Source organism: Callithrix jacchus, chromosome 12 (genome assembly GCF_049354715.1).
Source record: "Callithrix jacchus isolate 240 chromosome 12, calJac240_pri, whole genome shotgun sequence".
In the NCBI taxonomy this organism is placed as follows: domain Eukaryota; kingdom Metazoa; phylum Chordata; class Mammalia; order Primates; family Cebidae; genus Callithrix; species Callithrix jacchus.
Genome location: NC_133513.1, coordinates 56,160,557 through 56,178,940, shown reverse-complemented (window position 1 = coordinate 56,178,940; position 18,384 = coordinate 56,160,557). Strand labels below are relative to the sequence as shown.

The window sequence follows — 18,384 nt, the reverse complement described above, 5'->3', positions numbered from 1 at the left end:
GTGACAGAGACTCTGTCTCAAAAAAAAAAAAAAAAAAAGCTATATTTTAGTCTTAAATTGGCCTTAATCCATTAAAAACTTGTGCTGCAAGGGACACTATCAAGAAAGGGAAAGACAATCCACAGACTGGGAATAATATTTGCAAAAGATAAATAGCTCAAAATATTGGCAAGGGGCCAGGCATGGTAGCTCACGCCTATAATCCCAGCAGTTTGGGAGACTAAGGCAGGCAGATCACCTGAGGTCAGGAGTTAGAGACCAGCCTGGCCAACACAGTGAAACCCCATCTTTACCAAAAAAATACAAATATTAGCCAGGCGAGGTGGCACATGCCTGTAGTCCCAGCTACTCAGGAGGCTGAAGCAGGAGAATCTTTTGAACCCGGGAGGCAGAGGTTGCAGTGAGCACAGATTGCACTACTGCACTCCAGCCTGAAAAACAGAGTAAGACTCTTGTCTCAAAAAAAAAAAAAAAAAAATTGGCAAGGGATCTGAATAGACATTTCTCAAAAGTAGATATATAAATGGTCAATAAACACATCAAAAGATGCTCACCGTCATTAGTCATCAGGTCAAAACCACAGTGAGATACCACTTCACTCAGATGGCTGTAATTAAAAAGATACTAACAAGTGTTGCCAGGGATGTTGAGAATGGAACCCTCACATGTAGCTGCTGCGAATGTTAAATGGTTTAGCCTCTTTTGAAAATAGTCTGGCATTTTCAAATGGTTAACATATGGTTAAACATAGAGATACCATGTGACCCAGCAATTCAATACCTAGGTTTATAACCAGGAGAATTGAAAACATGTTCATTTTTTTTTTTTTTTTTTTTGATGGACTCTTGCTCTGTTGCCTAGGCTGGAGTGCAATGGCATGATCTCAGCTCACTGCAGCCTCCTCCTCCTGGGTGCAAGCAGTTCTCCTGCCTCAGCCTTCCAAGTAGCTGGGACTACAGGCACCCGCCACCATGCCCAGCTAATTTTTGTATTTTTAGTAGAGATGGGCTTTCACCATGTTGGTCAGGATGGTCTCGATGTCTTGACCTCATGATCCGCCTGCCTTGGCCTCCCAAAGTGCTGGTATTACAGGTGTGAGCCCCCACGCCTGGCCTGAATACATGTTCATACAAAATCTTGTACACTAATGTTTGTAACAGCATCATTCATAATAGCCAAAAAGTGAAAACAACTCAAGTGTCCATCAACTGATGAATGGACAGACAAAATGTGGTATGACCATACAATGAAATATGATTTGGCTATAAAAAGAAATGAAGTACGATACATACTACAGCATGAAATAAGCTAGTCACTAAAAAGCACATCTTTTTTTTTTTTTTTTAAGATGGGGTTTCAACATGATGGCCAGGCTGGTCTTGAACTCCTAACCTCAGGTGATCCACCCACCTCAGCCTCCCAAAGTGCTAGGATTACAGGCGTGAGCCACCGCGCCCGGCCTTAAAAAGCACATCTTATGTGATTCTGTTTATATCAAATATTTAGAATAAGTAAATCTGATAGAGACAAAGTAGATTAGTGATTACCTAAGAGTCGGTGCTAGTGAGGATGGGACTAAGTGGGGGTGGTGTTGACTGCTGTTGGTTACTAGGTCTCTTTTTGTAGTGATGAAAATGTTCGAAAATTAATTGTGCTGATGGTTGCACAACTCTGTGAATATCTTAATGACACCATTAACCTCTCTGTGGCAGTTGATGCTATTGACTGTTCCTGAAACTCTTTCTTTTGGCTTTTATGACACAGTTCTACTGATCCCCCCTTCCCCTATCTCTGACATTTTCTTCCCAGCTCTTTTCACCAGCTTGTTCTTCCACTAGCTACTTATCTGTTGGTGTTGTTGGGTCGTGATTTCATTCATTATCCATGGCTTTTAGAACGTCTGATTTGCTTGTTACTTGTGAATCAATTTTTCTAGTCCACGTAAGTGAACTGAGGAACTATCTTTTCAGTTGCTTATTGGACATCTCCCTTTGAACATCCCAGTGCTAATTAGTTTCTCTCTCAGATCTGGTTTTCTTTTTATGTTACTGATTGACCCAGTCACTTGAGCCAGGGGCTTGGAGTCATCCTAGATTTCTCTCTCACACTTCGCGTGGTGTTTAGCTGCCTTTCTTACACCTGCCCTCTCATCTCCATTCACACTGCTGCTGCTTCTGCTACAGTTAATCTGTAGTTTATTTTTCACTAAGACTCTAAGATCTGGAGCCATGTGTGTTTTCTTCATCACTGTCTGTAATGCTTGATACATTGCATGTTATATAAATAATATTTGTTGATTGAATAAATGAACTCACAAAGGAACTTGTCTTCCTAGTTTTCTTCACTCTGATCCATTCTGTTGCTGATTTTTTCTGTTTGAAATGCAGACCTAACAATGTCTTTTACTTAGAATAATTAAATAATTCTCCATTGCTTAGAGGATAAGTCCATTGCATTGCATTGCATTGCATACAAGGCCCTCCGTGATGTGGCCTTTTTCTGCTTTTCCAATTTCCTGTCCTCTCCACATATTCTCTCTATCCAATACCCTGTTTTCCAGCTGTGTTTCCTGAACTGGCCATGCTTTCCCCTATCTTGCGCTTTTAACTGGAAAGCCCTCCTTTTTACCTTGAATCTCATTACTTTTGGAGAACTCTTAGTCTGCCTTTCTAGAGTTTCTCTTCCTCTGTGAAACTTCCCATACCTCACCTATGCAGAGCAGAAACTTGGATGTAACTCTACTAGGCAAGCATTGCATTGCATTGCATTATTTGTTTCAGCATTTATCTGTGAACAGCATGGACTGAGTCTCACTTTTGTATCCCCATCAAAAGCAACGGACATAGTGCCTACCACGTGGGAAGTACTCATTAAGTGCTTGATTAAATGAATAAGTTGAAAATCAGAGTAGATTAGAGAGTTTTAGTTTTTCTGGATGTGGCCTTTTAAAACACTGGTCTCTGGCTGGCCATCTGTGAATGATGTACAAAGGATAGCAGTGAGGGGTTGATGGATCACAAGTGCATCACCACCCCAGAAAAACAATTGAAAGCATTGCTGATGGTGAGTCACATACATTATTATTATCCTTTTATGACTGAGGCCTGGTACTGGACACGGCTACAATCAGAATGGTTGTTCAGTATAATGGATTGATCAGGCTAACTCTTATGCCATAAGACATTGATTTGAGCCATAGTAAGTAGAGGCAAATGGGTACACATTCCTACATCTGGTCACAATCAATTGATCACAATTAATTGGCCCCATGGGTTGGCAACTCTGCAAAGGCTTACATTTTCATCACATGTATCCTCTTATCTGAATACATTAAGAACCTATTGTCTAAATACATTAAGAGCATCTCCCTACCAGCTTTTTAATGTAATGCTCTTTAATTACCACTTACTCTGTACAAATCAGTAACACAAGTCTTCCCAAGCTTTGTTTTGTCTTTCTGTTTTCTTGTACTTAGTCTAGCTAAGGGAGACATCTACATTAACATATTTTTTTAGTCTACGTAGTGACTTCAACCAGCCAACCTTTTCTCTTTTTTTTTTTTTGCTGGAAAAAAACCAAATCTCTCTAGGTTACTGAACCAAATCAAGTAGATTGTGATGAAAGGAATAAAAATAACAACAGCAGAAGACAAAAGGCCTCTCACATAGAATTTTGAACTAAAGTCACATATTGAACAAAAGATATTTAAATTAACCACTGAACAAAGTAAGAGCTCTTCAAAAGAAACAGGGCTTCCTGCCAAGCCCCCTAAAAATGCCCCAGGCCTCTTACTCATTCACTACCATTATTTCAGTTTATGTCTAAAGATGTTTTATTTCTTATCTCATTTTTTTCCCACCACCTAGTGAACACATAGTTGGCACTTACTGCTTGTTTACTGAATTGAATGGAATCAAGCCCCAAGAGTTAAAGGCTAGTCTCTGAGGAAGAAAATAAACGAGAAATAATTTTGTCAGTGAATAGAACCAACAAATCTGAGTTTCTCTAGCAATAGATTAAAGTTAGGAAGGGATAACATGTACAATTGGCCCTCTGTTTCTGTGGGTTCCACACCTGTGCATTTAATCAACTGTGGATTGAAAATATTCAGAAAACAAGGATGGTTACATCCGTGTTGAACATGTATAGATTTTTCTTCCTTGTCTTTATTTCCTAAACAATACAGTATAACAACTATTTATATAGCATTTATATTGAAATTGGTATTATAAACCAGAGGTGATTTAAAGTATGTGGGAAAATGTGTGTAAGCTACATGCAAATACTATGCCATTTTATTGAGCATCTGTGGGTTTTGGTATTTGAAAGGGGGTCATGGAACCAATTCCCCATAAATACCATGAGACATGACTATATTTATTATAAAATTAGATTACTCCAAAAGGGTTATTTTTAAATACTGACCCAGAGAAACCTATTCAGACTATAAGATTTGTTTGTTCTTTTCTCTGTTTTTGTTTTTGTTTTAGATGGAGTTTTGCTCTTGTCACCCAGGCTGGAGCGCAATGGCGCAATCTCGGCTCACTGCAACCTCTGCCTCCCGGGTTCAAGCACCTGTAATCTTGAGTAGGTGGGATTATAGGTGCCCACCACAGTGTCCAGCTAGTTTTTTGTATTTTTAGTAGAGACAGGGTTTCACCATATTGGCTGGGCTGGTCTCAAACTCCTGATCTCAGGTGATCTGCCTGGCTTGGCCTCCCAAAGTGCTGGGATAACAGGGATGAGCCACTGTGCCCAGCTTTTCTGTTTCTTTTTAACCCTTTAATCCATAGGGCTTTTTCAGAAGGAATACGATTTATTTTAAGGCATAAAAAATTCAGGCATCTGACAGGTGTGGTGGCATGCACCTGAACACCCAGCTACTTGGGGGGTCGAAGGTGGGAGGATTCCTTGGACCCCATCAGTTTGAGTCCAGCCTAGGCAATATAGCAAGACCCCATCTTAAAAAAAAAAGTAAAAAAGAAGCATTTGTTGATTCTTACTGACCTGTTTGCAAAGTTGTAGTCTGTATTGGGAGTCACGTTACCCCATACTAAGTTGACTTCCAAGAATAATATTTCCCCCAGCCATGAAGATTCCTGCTAGTTAACAAAAAATATTTTATGCATTAATCCCTTTCTTGTTTGTTCTACTCTATTTTTATCTGGAAATGATGGGTGCTATTGAAACTTTCTGTTTTGATGGTGACAGGAGAGTACAGGAAAATGCATTTTCTGTCATCAGTGGGTTAATGGCTTAAAAATCAAGGATTTGTCTTTAGTTCTCTAGACAGGCTTTTCCAGTTGTTCCCAAATAGGACATACCTTTCTGGTTCTGTAGATCTTTAGAAACTGGTTCTTTGGAAGTTCTTGACTTGTTTGGTGATAGAACAGTGAATTGTAAAGGTCTAGAATAGAGGATGACAATCTTTGAAATAAATGGGCAGGTCAAGGTAACATAATCTTTTTGCCTTCACTTAGCATACAAAGTCCTTTCTGAACTAACTGAGCTTTCCTTTCTAGTCTCATTTCCTCTGCTGAAGTCACACCAGCTTGTCTTTCTAATCCAGGCCACCTTGTACTCGCATATTGGACTGAGCCTTCTTTGCCTGTGCTCTTCTTTCTTGTTGGGCTGTCTGATTCTTCTCTACTGGGTAGCTTCTCCTTTCCAGGCCTGGCTCCTTTCTTCTAAGAGACCACATAGCAAAGGCATAAGTGAAGGTTAATCTAGTAGCTGTGTGAAGAATGAATTGGAAAGAAGAGTGTGGAGGAACAAGACCCGTTTTAGGAGACAGTGAAGGTCTTATGGATCTGAGCTGCCTGATACGGTAGCCATTACCTGCATGTGGCAATTAAAATAAAATAAAAGTAAGAATTCAGTTATACTGGCCACATTTTTCTTTTTTTTAAGATGGAATCTTGCTCTCTTGCCTTGCTCTGTCCCCTAGGCTGGAGTACAATGGCACAGTCTCAGCTCACTGCAACCTCTGCCTCCCGGGTTCAAGTGATTCTCCTGCCTCAGTCTCCTGAGTAGCTGGGATTATAGGCATCCACCACCATGCCCAGCTAATTTTCATATTTTTAGTAAAGACAGTGTTTCACCATGATGGCCAGGCTGGTCTTGAACTCCTGACCTCAGGTGATCCACTCGCCTCAGCTTCCCAAAGCATTGGGATTATGGACATGAGCCCTGTGCCTGGCCATGTGATTTTTTTTCCTTACCTCAGTCTGATCTTCATCCCCCACCCCGTCCAGTCCAAGAACAAGTTTTGAGGGAACAAGTTTTTCCCTCAAAAGGTAACACAATTCTGTTCTTTTTTTCCATTTTTATTTTCACTACTTAAGTAGATTTAAGTCACTACTATCACTCTCCTGGCTGACTACACTAGCCTTTCTGCAATCATCTGGGAGAGTGGTACTGGTTACCCTGCTTTCCCCTCACCCCCTAAAAATAGGCAAAATGACCTTTTAAAAAGAAAATCAGGCCAGGCATGGTGGCTTATGCCTGTAATCCTAGCACTTGGGAAGGCCAAGGCAGTAGGATTGCTTGAGCACGGGAGTTTGAGATCAGTCTGGGAAACATAGTGAGATCCCATCTCTACAAAAGAAAAAAAGAGTAGCTGGCTGTGGTGGCTCATGCCTGGAGTCCTAGCTGCTCCTGAGTGAGGATCACTTGAGCTTTGATTGCTCCACTGTACTCAAGCCTGCGCTGTGGAGCCAGATCCTGTCTCTTAAAAAAAAAAGAAAAAGAAAAAGATTAATCTCTTGTTTAGAACTACTGACTCCTATTGTACTGATAAAGGATTCCAAATATTTCAAGCTGGCCTAAAAGCCTCTTTATGATCTGGTCCTCGCCTTCTTACCCGGCCTATTCACCACACCACACACTTCCTTCCCTCCCTGAGCTTCAGCCACTCTGGCCTCTTTCAGGTTTCTAAAATACACCAGATCTTTCTTGCTTTAGGGCCTTTTTTCTGGCTATTCTCCCTGCATTGTTCTTGCCTAGCTCTTTCATGTGTGGCTCTTTCTTAGTTTTAAAGTCTCAGCTCCAATGTTGCTTCTTTGTCTATTGTTTCCAAAGTAGACTCCTCTGCTTCTAGCCTGTACTCTACAGCATCACTCTTACCATTATCTGGAATCATACTTGTTCATTTATTTGACTCTCTGTCTCTCCCTACTAGACTATAAGTTCCATGAAGGTAGAAAACTTATTTTTATTCTCTGCTCTATTTCTACTATCTAAACAGTGCCTGGCACATGTAGCTGTGCTAAAAACAATGTTTAATAACACTGAATAACTTACTGTTTTCTAAAGGAGATGTAAAAGGAACTCACCTAGTTCTCCCTCCCACCCTTTGTTCTCTGTGTCTGTGTCCCTCCTTTCCCCCACGTATATAAAAGGGGATCTCTATGTATCTTAAATGTGAATATCTTTCCCTTTATACTGAATGTGAACCAGCAGCTTTGTGGCTGAACTTCATCTTTTACTTCATGAAATCGTGGCCGCAGCTTTTTGAATGGTTGGTTTCAGTTGGAAAATATAGTGAACAATACATCTGGAAATATTCTGTCATGTTTTGAGCTGAGAAACTCTAGAGAACCAGCTGCTGATTTAAAAGCCTTTTGTTATGATACAGGCAGTCTATTGTCTACAGAAGCACTGGCTATTATACAGTGGTAGATATGTGTTGCTTTTTCTAGCTATTAACTTGAGAGAAAAAACTAGTATTCATAATTTATACATGACTTATATTCCCTGAGAATAGTTTATTGTGTTGTTTTCTTTAGCTGATTTACTGTGCATTTAGAGATTTTTTGAGACAGGGTCTTCCCCTGTTGTCCAGGCTGGAGTGCAATGGTGTAAAACACACCTGACCGCAGGCTCAACCTCCTGGCCTGAAGTGATCCTCTAACCTCAGCCTCCCAAGCAGCTGGGACCACAGGTGTGAACCACCACACCCAACTAATTTTTAGTTTTTTGTAGAGTCAGGGTCTCACTATGTTGCCCAGTCTGGTCCTAAACTCATGGTCTAAAGTAATCCTTGGCCTCTCAAAGTGCTGGGAATAATAAGTGTACACCACTGTGGCAGCCAGGATTTTTCTTACTCCATTTTTTTTCTTTAACCTCAATCAAAAGTTAAATGGTGAAATAGTAAGCTGACATATTTTCCATTTTGGGGTTTTTTAATGTCACAGATTTCTGCATTAAAATAAGGTTTATAATTATGATTTAGTACTCCTAGGTGGCTTTACATGGTTCAACTGGGTGAATTTCACCATTTACTATATTAAAGTTTACTCTTATACTTTATGAATATAGTGGAAGAAAAGTTGACATTCAAGACCTGCATATAAATAATTTTGAAGGAAGTGAATATGTATACTATTGGTGATATAATAAATATATAACTTGGTAGTGTGATATTTAATATTTTGATAATTAAAAAAATTTCTGACCATTACTATTTGGAAGATTTATATAAAATTACAGATAATTATGTACTAAGATTATTATCTAGGAAATAATTACACCTAAATAACTTACCTGGGAATTGTTGCTCATGCCTGTCATCCCAGCACTTTGGGAGGCCAAGGTGGGTGGATCACTTGAGGTCAGGAGTTTGAGACCAGCCTAGCTAACATGGTAAAACCCCATCTCTACTAAAAATACAAAAATTAGCTGGGCATAGTGGTGTGCACCTGTAATCCTAGCTACTAGGGAGGCTGAGGCATGAGAATTGCTTGAACCTGGGAGGCGAAGTTTGGCAGTGAGCTGAGATTGTGCCACTGCACTCCAGCCTGGGTGACAGTGAGACACCATCTCAAAAAAACAAAAATATGTGTGTGTGTATTCTTTCAGTGTTGTTGCTTTATTTATACATGTGGGGTTTATTTGGTACTCATAATGTACTTGTTATTTATATTCTTCTTTTAAGTGAAATATAATGTCATAAACCTTTTCCCATAATGCTAGTACTCAACCTAACAATATATCTTAATTTACTTAACTGTTCCTCTTTGTTGGAGGAGTTATTTATGAATTGTTTTAGCTTGTATAACTATCATCATAGTGAATACTTTGTTGAATATTGTTTCTATTACCACATTTGGTATTACTGCTTATAAGGCATATTCTCATAAGTGGAATGTCTAGGTATGACATTTTTTTATGTCTCCTAAAACATGCTAGCAAATGATCTTCCAAAGAGAATATAACAGTTTATATCACCACCTGCAGGGTGTAAAACTATTTATTCCATTATTGCATTTAGCATTATATGTTCTTTCTTTTTTAACTTGCATTATAATTAGGGAAAAATACCATGTTTTAATTTTAATTTTTTTGATTACTAGTGAAGTTGCATATTTTTATGTTTCATTGCTAGTGTCAGAATCATAGTAGCTTAAAATACTTTTCCTAGTTCCAATAACTTCATTTTTTTAATATAGATGTTTTTGTCTGTCTGACTTGATTCATGTACTTCATGTAACATTTAGAGATGTAGCAGAGTTTTTCAGCTAAACACACACACATATGTTCTCAACAATGAATTTTTCCTATTATGTTCAATAATGCTTTCAAATTAGTTACTCTGGAGAAGGAGTAACACAACATTATGTTTGTATTCCATATTGTTATTCTAGTATATTGTAAAGGTATATTATGTGAGTAATCTTAAAAAAATTTTTTAATCCAGAATTTTCCCTTAAATCTAGAAATTTTAATGATAGATTATGTTTATGTTTCAAAAATGCTTAAGTAATAATTTTTTAAAGTCTGAGAATTTATACTTGAATTATGAATTTTTTCCCCCCTTGTAGGTTGGAAAAGAGACTGTTCAAACCACTGAGGATCAGATTTTGAAGAGAGATATGCCACCAGCATTTATTAAGTAAGTAATTAAAATATTCTTGGGTTGCTAATCAGAATAATACTATGATAGGAAGAAAAAGTAGTTGATTTCAGTAACAACATTTTTTTATATAAAACTTTTGTTTACAATTGAAATTTCAACATTTTTTTCTTCTAACTTTTTAAAAATCCGTTCATTTTAGTCTCTGATATTAGGCATTTTTGACATACTAATTTTTTTTTTTTTTTTGAGAAGGAGTTTTACTCTTGTCACTCAGGTTGGAGTGCAATGGCATGTCAGCTCACTGCAACCTCTGCCTTTTGGGTTCAAGTGATTCTCCTGTCTCAACCTCCTGAGTAGCAAGCATGTGCCACCACTACCAGCTAATTTTTGTAATTTTTAGTAGACATGGGGTTTCACCATGTTGGCCAAGCTTGTCTTGAACTCCTGACCTCAGGGAACCACCTGCCTTGGCCTCCCAAAGTGCTGGGATTACAGGTGTGAGCCACTGTACCTGGCCTATTTTTGACATAATAATGTTTAATAAAACCATGACTTTTGAGCTTTTCTTTACAGGATGAAAAGGATTTAGAGACCCATTCTGACTATAGCATGCATGAATCTGCATCGTATACTAGGCACCTTTGCTTGGAGATAAGGGAATAATAGTAGATATAAACTTTTAAAAATTATTGTTTCATATTTTCAGTTATATTTTAAATTTAAGTTATATTTATATATCTCCTAATACTCCTAAAAACAATTTTCAGGCTTTTTGGCCTATTCTCCATAAAACAAACAGACTTACTAATGTTTGAATACTTAAAACTTCGTAGGTTCTTATATTGTCTTTAATTAGTGGTTTTGTTCTACATGGCAGTCAAGGCCTAAACAAAAGTAAAGGCTGATGTGTAGGACAAAAAAAGTAGAACTCTTAGAAGTCAATAAGAATAACACAAGACTTTTCAAAAAGAAGGTGTGTGAAGGATTTGAATAGGCACCTCAAAGGAGAGGAAATTTAAGTGGCCAATAAATATATGAAAAAGTGTTTTATCTCAGTCATCAGAGAAGTGCAAATTATTTTATTATGCACCCTAAATTAAGAAGCCTGATCATATCAGTCATTCATAAGATGTAAAGCAACTGGAATGTTCTTACACTGCTGTTGGGAATGTAAATTTGTACAGCCACTTTGGAAAACAATTTGACATTAGTAAAGTAGAAGATAAGCAGTTCCACTCCCAGGTATGTTCCCTATAGATACTTGTGTGCATGCAAACTAGCATCCATATAAAAAACATTTCTATCAGCATTGTTCATGATGACTCCACTGGTCTATTTAGAGTAGAATGGATAAAATAATCATGGTATAGTCAGAAATTGTGATATTAATCAGTAATGAAAAGGAGTGAGAAATTTTCACTTTAAAATGGTGAATTCTATGCTATATGAGTTTCATTTCAATTGAAAAAAACAATGAGACCAGGTGCAGTGGCTCATGCCTGTAATCCCAGCACTTTGGGAGGCTAAGGAGGGCAGATCACTTGAGCCCAGAGGTTTGAGACCAACCTGGGCAACATGGTGAAAACTCATCTCTACAAAAAATGAGCTGGGTGTGGTGGTGTGAGCCAGTAGTCCCAGCCACCCAGGAGGCTGAAGTGGGAGGATCACCTGAGCCTGGGAAGTTGAGGCTTCAGTGAGCTGTGACTGCACCACTGCACTTCAGCTGGGTGACAGAGTGAAACCCTGTATCTAAAAAAAATAAATAAATAAAAAGAAAGAAGAGAAATGAATGGTCAAAAATAATTGAGAGAAATGAAAGAGTCAGATAGATAGATAGATAGATAGATAGATGGATAGATAGATAGATGAATAGATATGTAGGTTCCACTTATTTAAAGTTTAAGAATGGCCGGTTGCGGTGACTCACACCTATAATCCCAGTACTTTGGGAGGCTGAGGCAGGTGGATCACTTGACGTCAGGAGTTTGAGACCAGCCTGGTCAACATGGTGAAACCCCATCTGTACTACAGATACAAAAATTAGCCAGGCGTGGTGGTGTACACCTGTAATCCCAGCTACTTGGGAGGCTGAGGAAGGAGAATCGCGTGCACCTGGGAGGTGGAGGTTGCAGTGAGCCAAGATTGTGCCACTGCACTCCAGCCTAAGTGACAGAGTGAGACTCTGTCTCAAAAAAAAAAAAAAGTTCAAAAACATGCAGAAATAAACTATGTTGTTTAGACATGCTTATTTATATGGTAAAAAGATAAAGAAGAGTAGAGAATAATGGTCACCACAACCAGGGTAGTCCTATCTCTGGGAGGGAGGAAGAGGTTTATACTCAGGGAGAGGTACACAAGGGCTACTAAAAGTGGTAATAATGTTCTATTTTTGATTTAAGTGATGAGTTACATGGGTGGTTGTTTTATATTTATTCATTATATCATACTTACGTTTATTTTCTCTATGTATGTTATATATCACAACTTTAAATAAAGCTAAAAGTGTTCCTTTATTTTGATCCTCCTTATGTTCTATTATTTTCATTGAGCAGATGTAAAACTTTCACCCATATTGATGTTTTCTTATTTCGAACTAACTTGAGTGGGTGCTTTATGCAACTATGTTTATGTTAATTCCATAAAATGTCTTCATGTGTCAGGAAGTAAGGTGCTGGAAGCATCTGGTTTTTTTTTTGTAGAGCCTATTTTGTGGGAGTATCTTTTTTGTCCTACTTTCATTGGACTTGGTGATCTCAAGGTTTCTTCCAGCTCTGACCTACACATCAGCCTACTTTGTTTACACGCCATCTGATCAACCTGGTAATATATATATGTATATATATATTTTTTTTTTTGAGACAGGCTCTCACTCTGTCACCCAGGTTGAAGTACAGTGGTACAATCATGACTCACTGCAGCCTCGATCACTCAGGCTTATGTGATTCTCTTGCCTCAGCCTCCCAAGTAGCTGGTACTACAGGTGTGTGCCACCATGCCCAGACAATTTTTAAGTCATTTGTGGAGGCAAAGTCTCTCTGTTGCCCAGGCTGGTCTTGAACTCCTAGCGATCCTCCTGCCTTGGCCTCCCAAAGTGTTTGGATTACAGGCATGAGCCACTGTGCCTCAGCCTTAGCCTGGTAATATTAAGAGGAATCTTATGCTGTCAACTAAACATACTATAATTATACTTGCATTTACCTTACATTAAAAACATAGCTCTAACTTGTAGCAGGTTGCACCTCACCCCTTGGAAGATATAGAACACAGGGAATGAGTGAGTAGGGGGTTTCACTATCAGGTAAGTAGTTGTACTCAATGACCCTACAAACAATTGCTTCCAACCCTGACATTCTAGTTTATGAATATGATTTGATTGGTAAATGGATTTTTTCAGGAAACTATTTTTGTTCATCCATAGAGACATATTCTGAAATATTCTATTTGCTCTCACAGGCTTCCTTGGGGACTTAGAAAAATTAACAATGAGCACATCCTAGTTGTGGTATAAATTTCAAAAAATTTGGTAACTTTAAAACAAAACTTAATTGATCACCCTGTGTGGTAGCTAGGGCATCAACCCCTTATTCTAATAATTGGTAATTTAATGAAAAGTAAGCATTTATTTTGCCTTTCCTGGACAAAATTTTTAGAGTAGCCCAGTAGCCCTAGTTGTAAGGTGAATTCTAATGAACAAACGTGGAAGAAATGACAGAATTAAAAAAATGATTGATTATGTAGTTGTTAATGAAACAATTGATTTAGAAAAGGATAGTCAATGGATGAGACCATTCAGAGGTTTGAACTTTTATTGTGCCCTGGAGAAAAACTCTGGACTCCATGATTAATCAGGGAAAAACCATGTGTTATGATCAACTGAAAACTTTACTGAGCAGTTTTGAAGTGTATAATTTAATATGCCACTGTCTGAAATGTTACTTGAAAATAGCCTTGAATACAAACAACAATATGGCTGTGGTTGTCCAACAAATTTGGGGGCAAATAAGTATTCTATAATTGAAAACATGGTGGAGGGCTAGGCATGGTGGCTTGCACCTGTAATCCCAGCACTTTGGGAGGCTGAGGTGGGAGGATTGCCTAAGCCCAGGAGGTCGAGGCTGCAGTGAGCTGTCATTATGCCACTGTACTCCAGCCTGGGTGACAGAGTGAGACCCTGTTTAAAACAAAACCAAATGAAACAAACCATGATGGATTTTTATGCTTTTCTTTTCTTGTTTTTCTATAGAATGCAAAAATGAAGCAGAAAATAGTAGATGCCTTGACTTGGAAAAGACAGGGACAGAGAAGGGTAAACAGATGGAAGCAATTAATGACATCCTTGGAACTACTGAGTAGGACATTCTTTTGAGCTGTTTGGTTGATGTTTAGAAATTTCTGGGGCATGACTGACTGAAACTTCCTCTGTAGTTTACTTTTGCAAGGATTTCTCAAGTGACTGCTTAAGCAACACTGAAGGCTAAAATATTAAAAATTTATTGTTAGATCAGTCTGTACTCCTAGAATGTTAAGACACCAAGGCTAGAGAAAACAGAAGATACATGACCTGTAGATAGATTCATGCCTAATCTATCTGATATTTATTTAAAGATTTTTCGGGGAAAGATATGACACTTTTAGAATTTAGGGGTCTCAAAATCCTATCCTAGGCTATTTGTGTGATTGGCAATTAAGGGCATATTGAAAAATGGGCTTAATAAATTTAAAAGGATGTAATTGTCAATGAGGAACTTCCAGTGATCAGGCAATTTCTTATTGTAAAAGTGAGAACCATTTTAATATAGAACAAGATTTGCATGGTCACAGCCTTTCTCTTGGGTGGAGCCAAAGTTATCTGATCCCTGGCTGCAGTGGCAGATAGAGTTCACAATTTACTAATTTTACCCAAGATTGCAATAATAGCCACAGTGTTGCACAAGAGGTATAGGGTTGCATGGTGATTGCCATAGAAACTGCCCAGATTGTCATAAACTTCGGGAGTGCCACAGCTATGCTGTATTGTTAAAATGTTGGTTAGATTAACCTTATAACCCTGTAAGAAATCATTTGTTCCTGACTGGGCGCAGTGGCTCACGCCTGTAATCCCAGCACTTTGGGAGGCCGAAGCTGGTGGATCACTTGAGGTCAAGAGTTCAAGACCAGCCTGGCCAACATGGTGAAACCCTGTCTCTACTAAAAATTCAAAAGTAAGCAGGTGTGGTGGTACATGCCTGTAATCCCAGCTATTTGGAAGGCTGAGGTAGGAGAATCGCTTGAACCTGGGAGGTGGAGGTTGTAGTGAGCAGAGATCATGCCATGCACTCTAGCCTGAGTGACAATAGCAAAACTCTGTCTCAAAAAAAGAAAGAAAGAAATCATTTCTTCCTTTTGAGACTGTTAGCAGCAGAGTCAGCTGCTGTGCTCCATGTTTACATTTTGTATCATGTGTCAGTTGTCATTTTCTTCTTCATCATCATCATCATATCGCTGTGGCAGTAATGTTTTATGTATAATTGATTAATGGGCTAGACGTGCTCCTAGGTTAATTATTTACTGATTGCCTAGCATGCTAAGTGCTGTATATAGAATAGTCCTTCTTACCAGTGTGTAATGAATGGTCACTTGTGAGATGTATTGCAAATAATTTAACAGTAATAAAGTGCCAGAGGATACTAGTGCTTTGTTTTAAAAAAAAATTAATGGAGCATATTTAAGTTTACATGTATAATAATATCCCTCTCATTCCTACTCATTATGTTTTTTTAAGACTTTCATTGAAGTATAATATATTTGTTATTTTGTTTTCTTTAATGGGAGAGAAATTAGTGGAACTACAGCTGTTGTGGCTGGATATTGTGCATAATCCCAAGTAGACCCATGGAGATATGCCATACATTTGAATTTTATTTTTCTGTGTATGATGGCGGAGCAAAGGTGGAAACTCTACTGCAGAGAAATTTTGCAAAAAAGAAATATTTTAAGAAGTTTTCAATTAAAGAGCTATAATAAAGACTTGACTTTATGATAGGAATTCAGAGAGAGAGCTCTATCGTTGTAAGTAGAATAGTAGAAAGAACATTTATGTAGGAAGTGGGGCTTGGGAGGATGCATAGATGTAGGGAGGAAGGAAAATACTCTGGATACAGTGAATGGGATGAACAAGTCACGAGGGCCTATGGGGAGAGGGGCAGTCATAGTGGGGCTGGTAGGAACTAAGCTTAGGTAGGTAGGTTGGGCAATAGTCCTTGAAAGCCAGGCAAAGGAATTTAGAATTGGGCAGCAGGGAAGCTTTGTAGTTGTTGAGCAGTAGGATGACAATATGAAAGCATCTTCAGGAAGATTCATAACCAAATACAGAATGAATAGTAGGTGCTAGTGTTGTGACAGAGAATAAGCTGTATGTCAAACTGACCAGATTTATTTTCTGTCAGTATAGATTTGCTTCAGATTGATTCCTTACTATAGGTGAGAAATGTTTATGGCAGACTATTGTATTTGCCTTGGAAAAATTATCATTGATGTATACAATGAAATTTCATTCTTATTTCTGCAATGGAGCAGAAATGAATAATGAAGGCAATTCTTAGACCCTTTCCAAGGATGTTCAGTACTGAATGGATCAAAAAGTGTCACTTCTGAGGTAGTCTTGTGATGAACTTGAAAAGGGCATGGTGTGCATTATCTGTTGGCAGGCAAATGACAGCTTCATTTCAAACTGGACAGCGTTCTCACTTTCTGCCTCAGTACTGCTCTGACAGTCTGCTTGAAGTCAAAACTTGGATTGGTTCACCAGCTTGGACTATTTTTGAAGCACATTGTAATGTCTAGGCTTATAGAATAAAAGAATGTTCCCAAAATACTGTGTGAAACTACTGCTACATGATTGTCATTAATCACATTTCTTGGGAATTCTTTGTTTTAACCCTTAAACTTTATTAGTTAAGAACAGTTATGGTATTTACTTGTACAAATTTACCATAATTTATATTCATGCACAAAGAAGAAATTTGAGAAAGATTAAAACATGCTTTATACTTAATTTAGATCTCTTTTGACCTAAAGTAATGATGTCACATTTTTACGACATGAATCAGGCCTTGTGGCTTTTGTTTTGCTTGTGATCTTGAACACTCAAAATAATTTGTGATGAAATTTGTATTTTTAAACACACTTGTGGGTGAAAGTGCCCAGAATTAGCTTTTTAAATAATTATTCTATCATATCATTTCATACCCTGTGTTTGCCTGGGGCTAATGTGTGATTTGTGTGTATGTGTCCTGAGTTTTGTGGTGCTTTCCACAGCTACAGTATTAGAAAATTTTTGTCTCTTAATGTGGATGCCCAAGATTCTGTGAGATAATCATTCACCTCTGCCAGCTGCCTTGCTACATTTTTGAGTTAGAGCAAGCACTCAAACTTTAAATAGTTCACCTTTGGACTTGCCACATTAAACATAATTTAGTACTACTGTTTTTTGTTTGTTTGTTTGTTTTTGAGATGGAGTCTTGCTCTGTCGCCAAGGCTGGAGTGCAATGGCATGATCTTAGCTCAATGCAGCCTCCACCTCCTGGGATCAAGTGATTCTCCTGCCTCAGCCTCCCGAGTAGCTGGGTTTACAGGTGATTGCCACCATGCCTGGCTAAATTTTGTATTTTTAGTAGAGATGGAGATTCACCATGTTGGCCAGGCTGGTCTCGAACTCCTGACCTCAGGTGATCCACCCATCTTGGCCTCCCAATGTAGTGGAACTGCAGGCATGGGCCACTTTAATTTTTAAACTAGAGAATTAAAAAATTCTTTAAAATAATTTTTAGTTTTTAAAATTATTAATATTGCTGGGCATGGTGGCTTACTCATGTAATCCCAGCACTTTGGGAGGCTGAGGTGGGTGAAACACGAGGTCAAGAGATTGAGACCATACTGGCCAACATGAGGAAACCTTGTCTCTACTAAAAATACAAAACTTAGCTGGGCATTGCAGCACGAGCCTATAGTCCCAGCTACTTGGGAGGCTGGGGCAGGAGAATTGCTTGAACCAGGGAGTCGGAGGTTGCAGTGAGCCAAGATTGCACCACTGTATTCCAGCCTGGTGACAGAGCAAGACTCCGTCTTTAAAAAAAAAATTGTTTTTATTATCTTTTGTTATATTTCTAATATAATTGTATTGTACTCAAAGACATGGTTGGTGTAATATCAATTATTGGAAATTCTTTTGTAACATAGTAAGAGCTCAATTCTGGTGAGTGTATATGTGTGCTTGCAAAGAAAGTATATTCTTTTTTGCTTGGTTATAGAGTTCTATTTATATCAATTAGGTCAGTATAGAAATATTACTAGTCTAATTTTTGTAGCCTAATTTGTCTGAACTATGAGCTTATGATTGACATATGTTAAAACTCCTGTACTAATTGTAGACCTGTTGATTTTTCTTATAATTGTCAGCGTTAGCTCTACATATTTCAAAGCAATATTGTTAAGTGGTTATAGGTTTGTGATTCTCATGGGTTCTGAATTCTGTTAATTATTTGTTGCTA

The 18,384-nt window shown here is 38.2% G+C and overlaps 1 protein-coding gene across 4 annotated transcripts in view; it reads left to right on the top strand.

The window, feature by feature from the left end:
* Positions 1 to 18,384, top strand: part of VCL (vinculin) — a 125,027-nt gene that overhangs the window by 37,575 nt on the left and 69,068 nt on the right. For all 4 annotated transcript variants that reach the window (XM_002756214.6, XM_002756213.6, XM_009009687.4 and 1 more), the window contains exon 2: positions 9,822 to 9,892. In XM_002756214.6, coding sequence (XP_002756260.3) covers positions 9,822 to 9,892 — 71 coding nt within the window. The remainder of the gene's footprint in view (positions 1 to 9,821; positions 9,893 to 18,384) is intronic.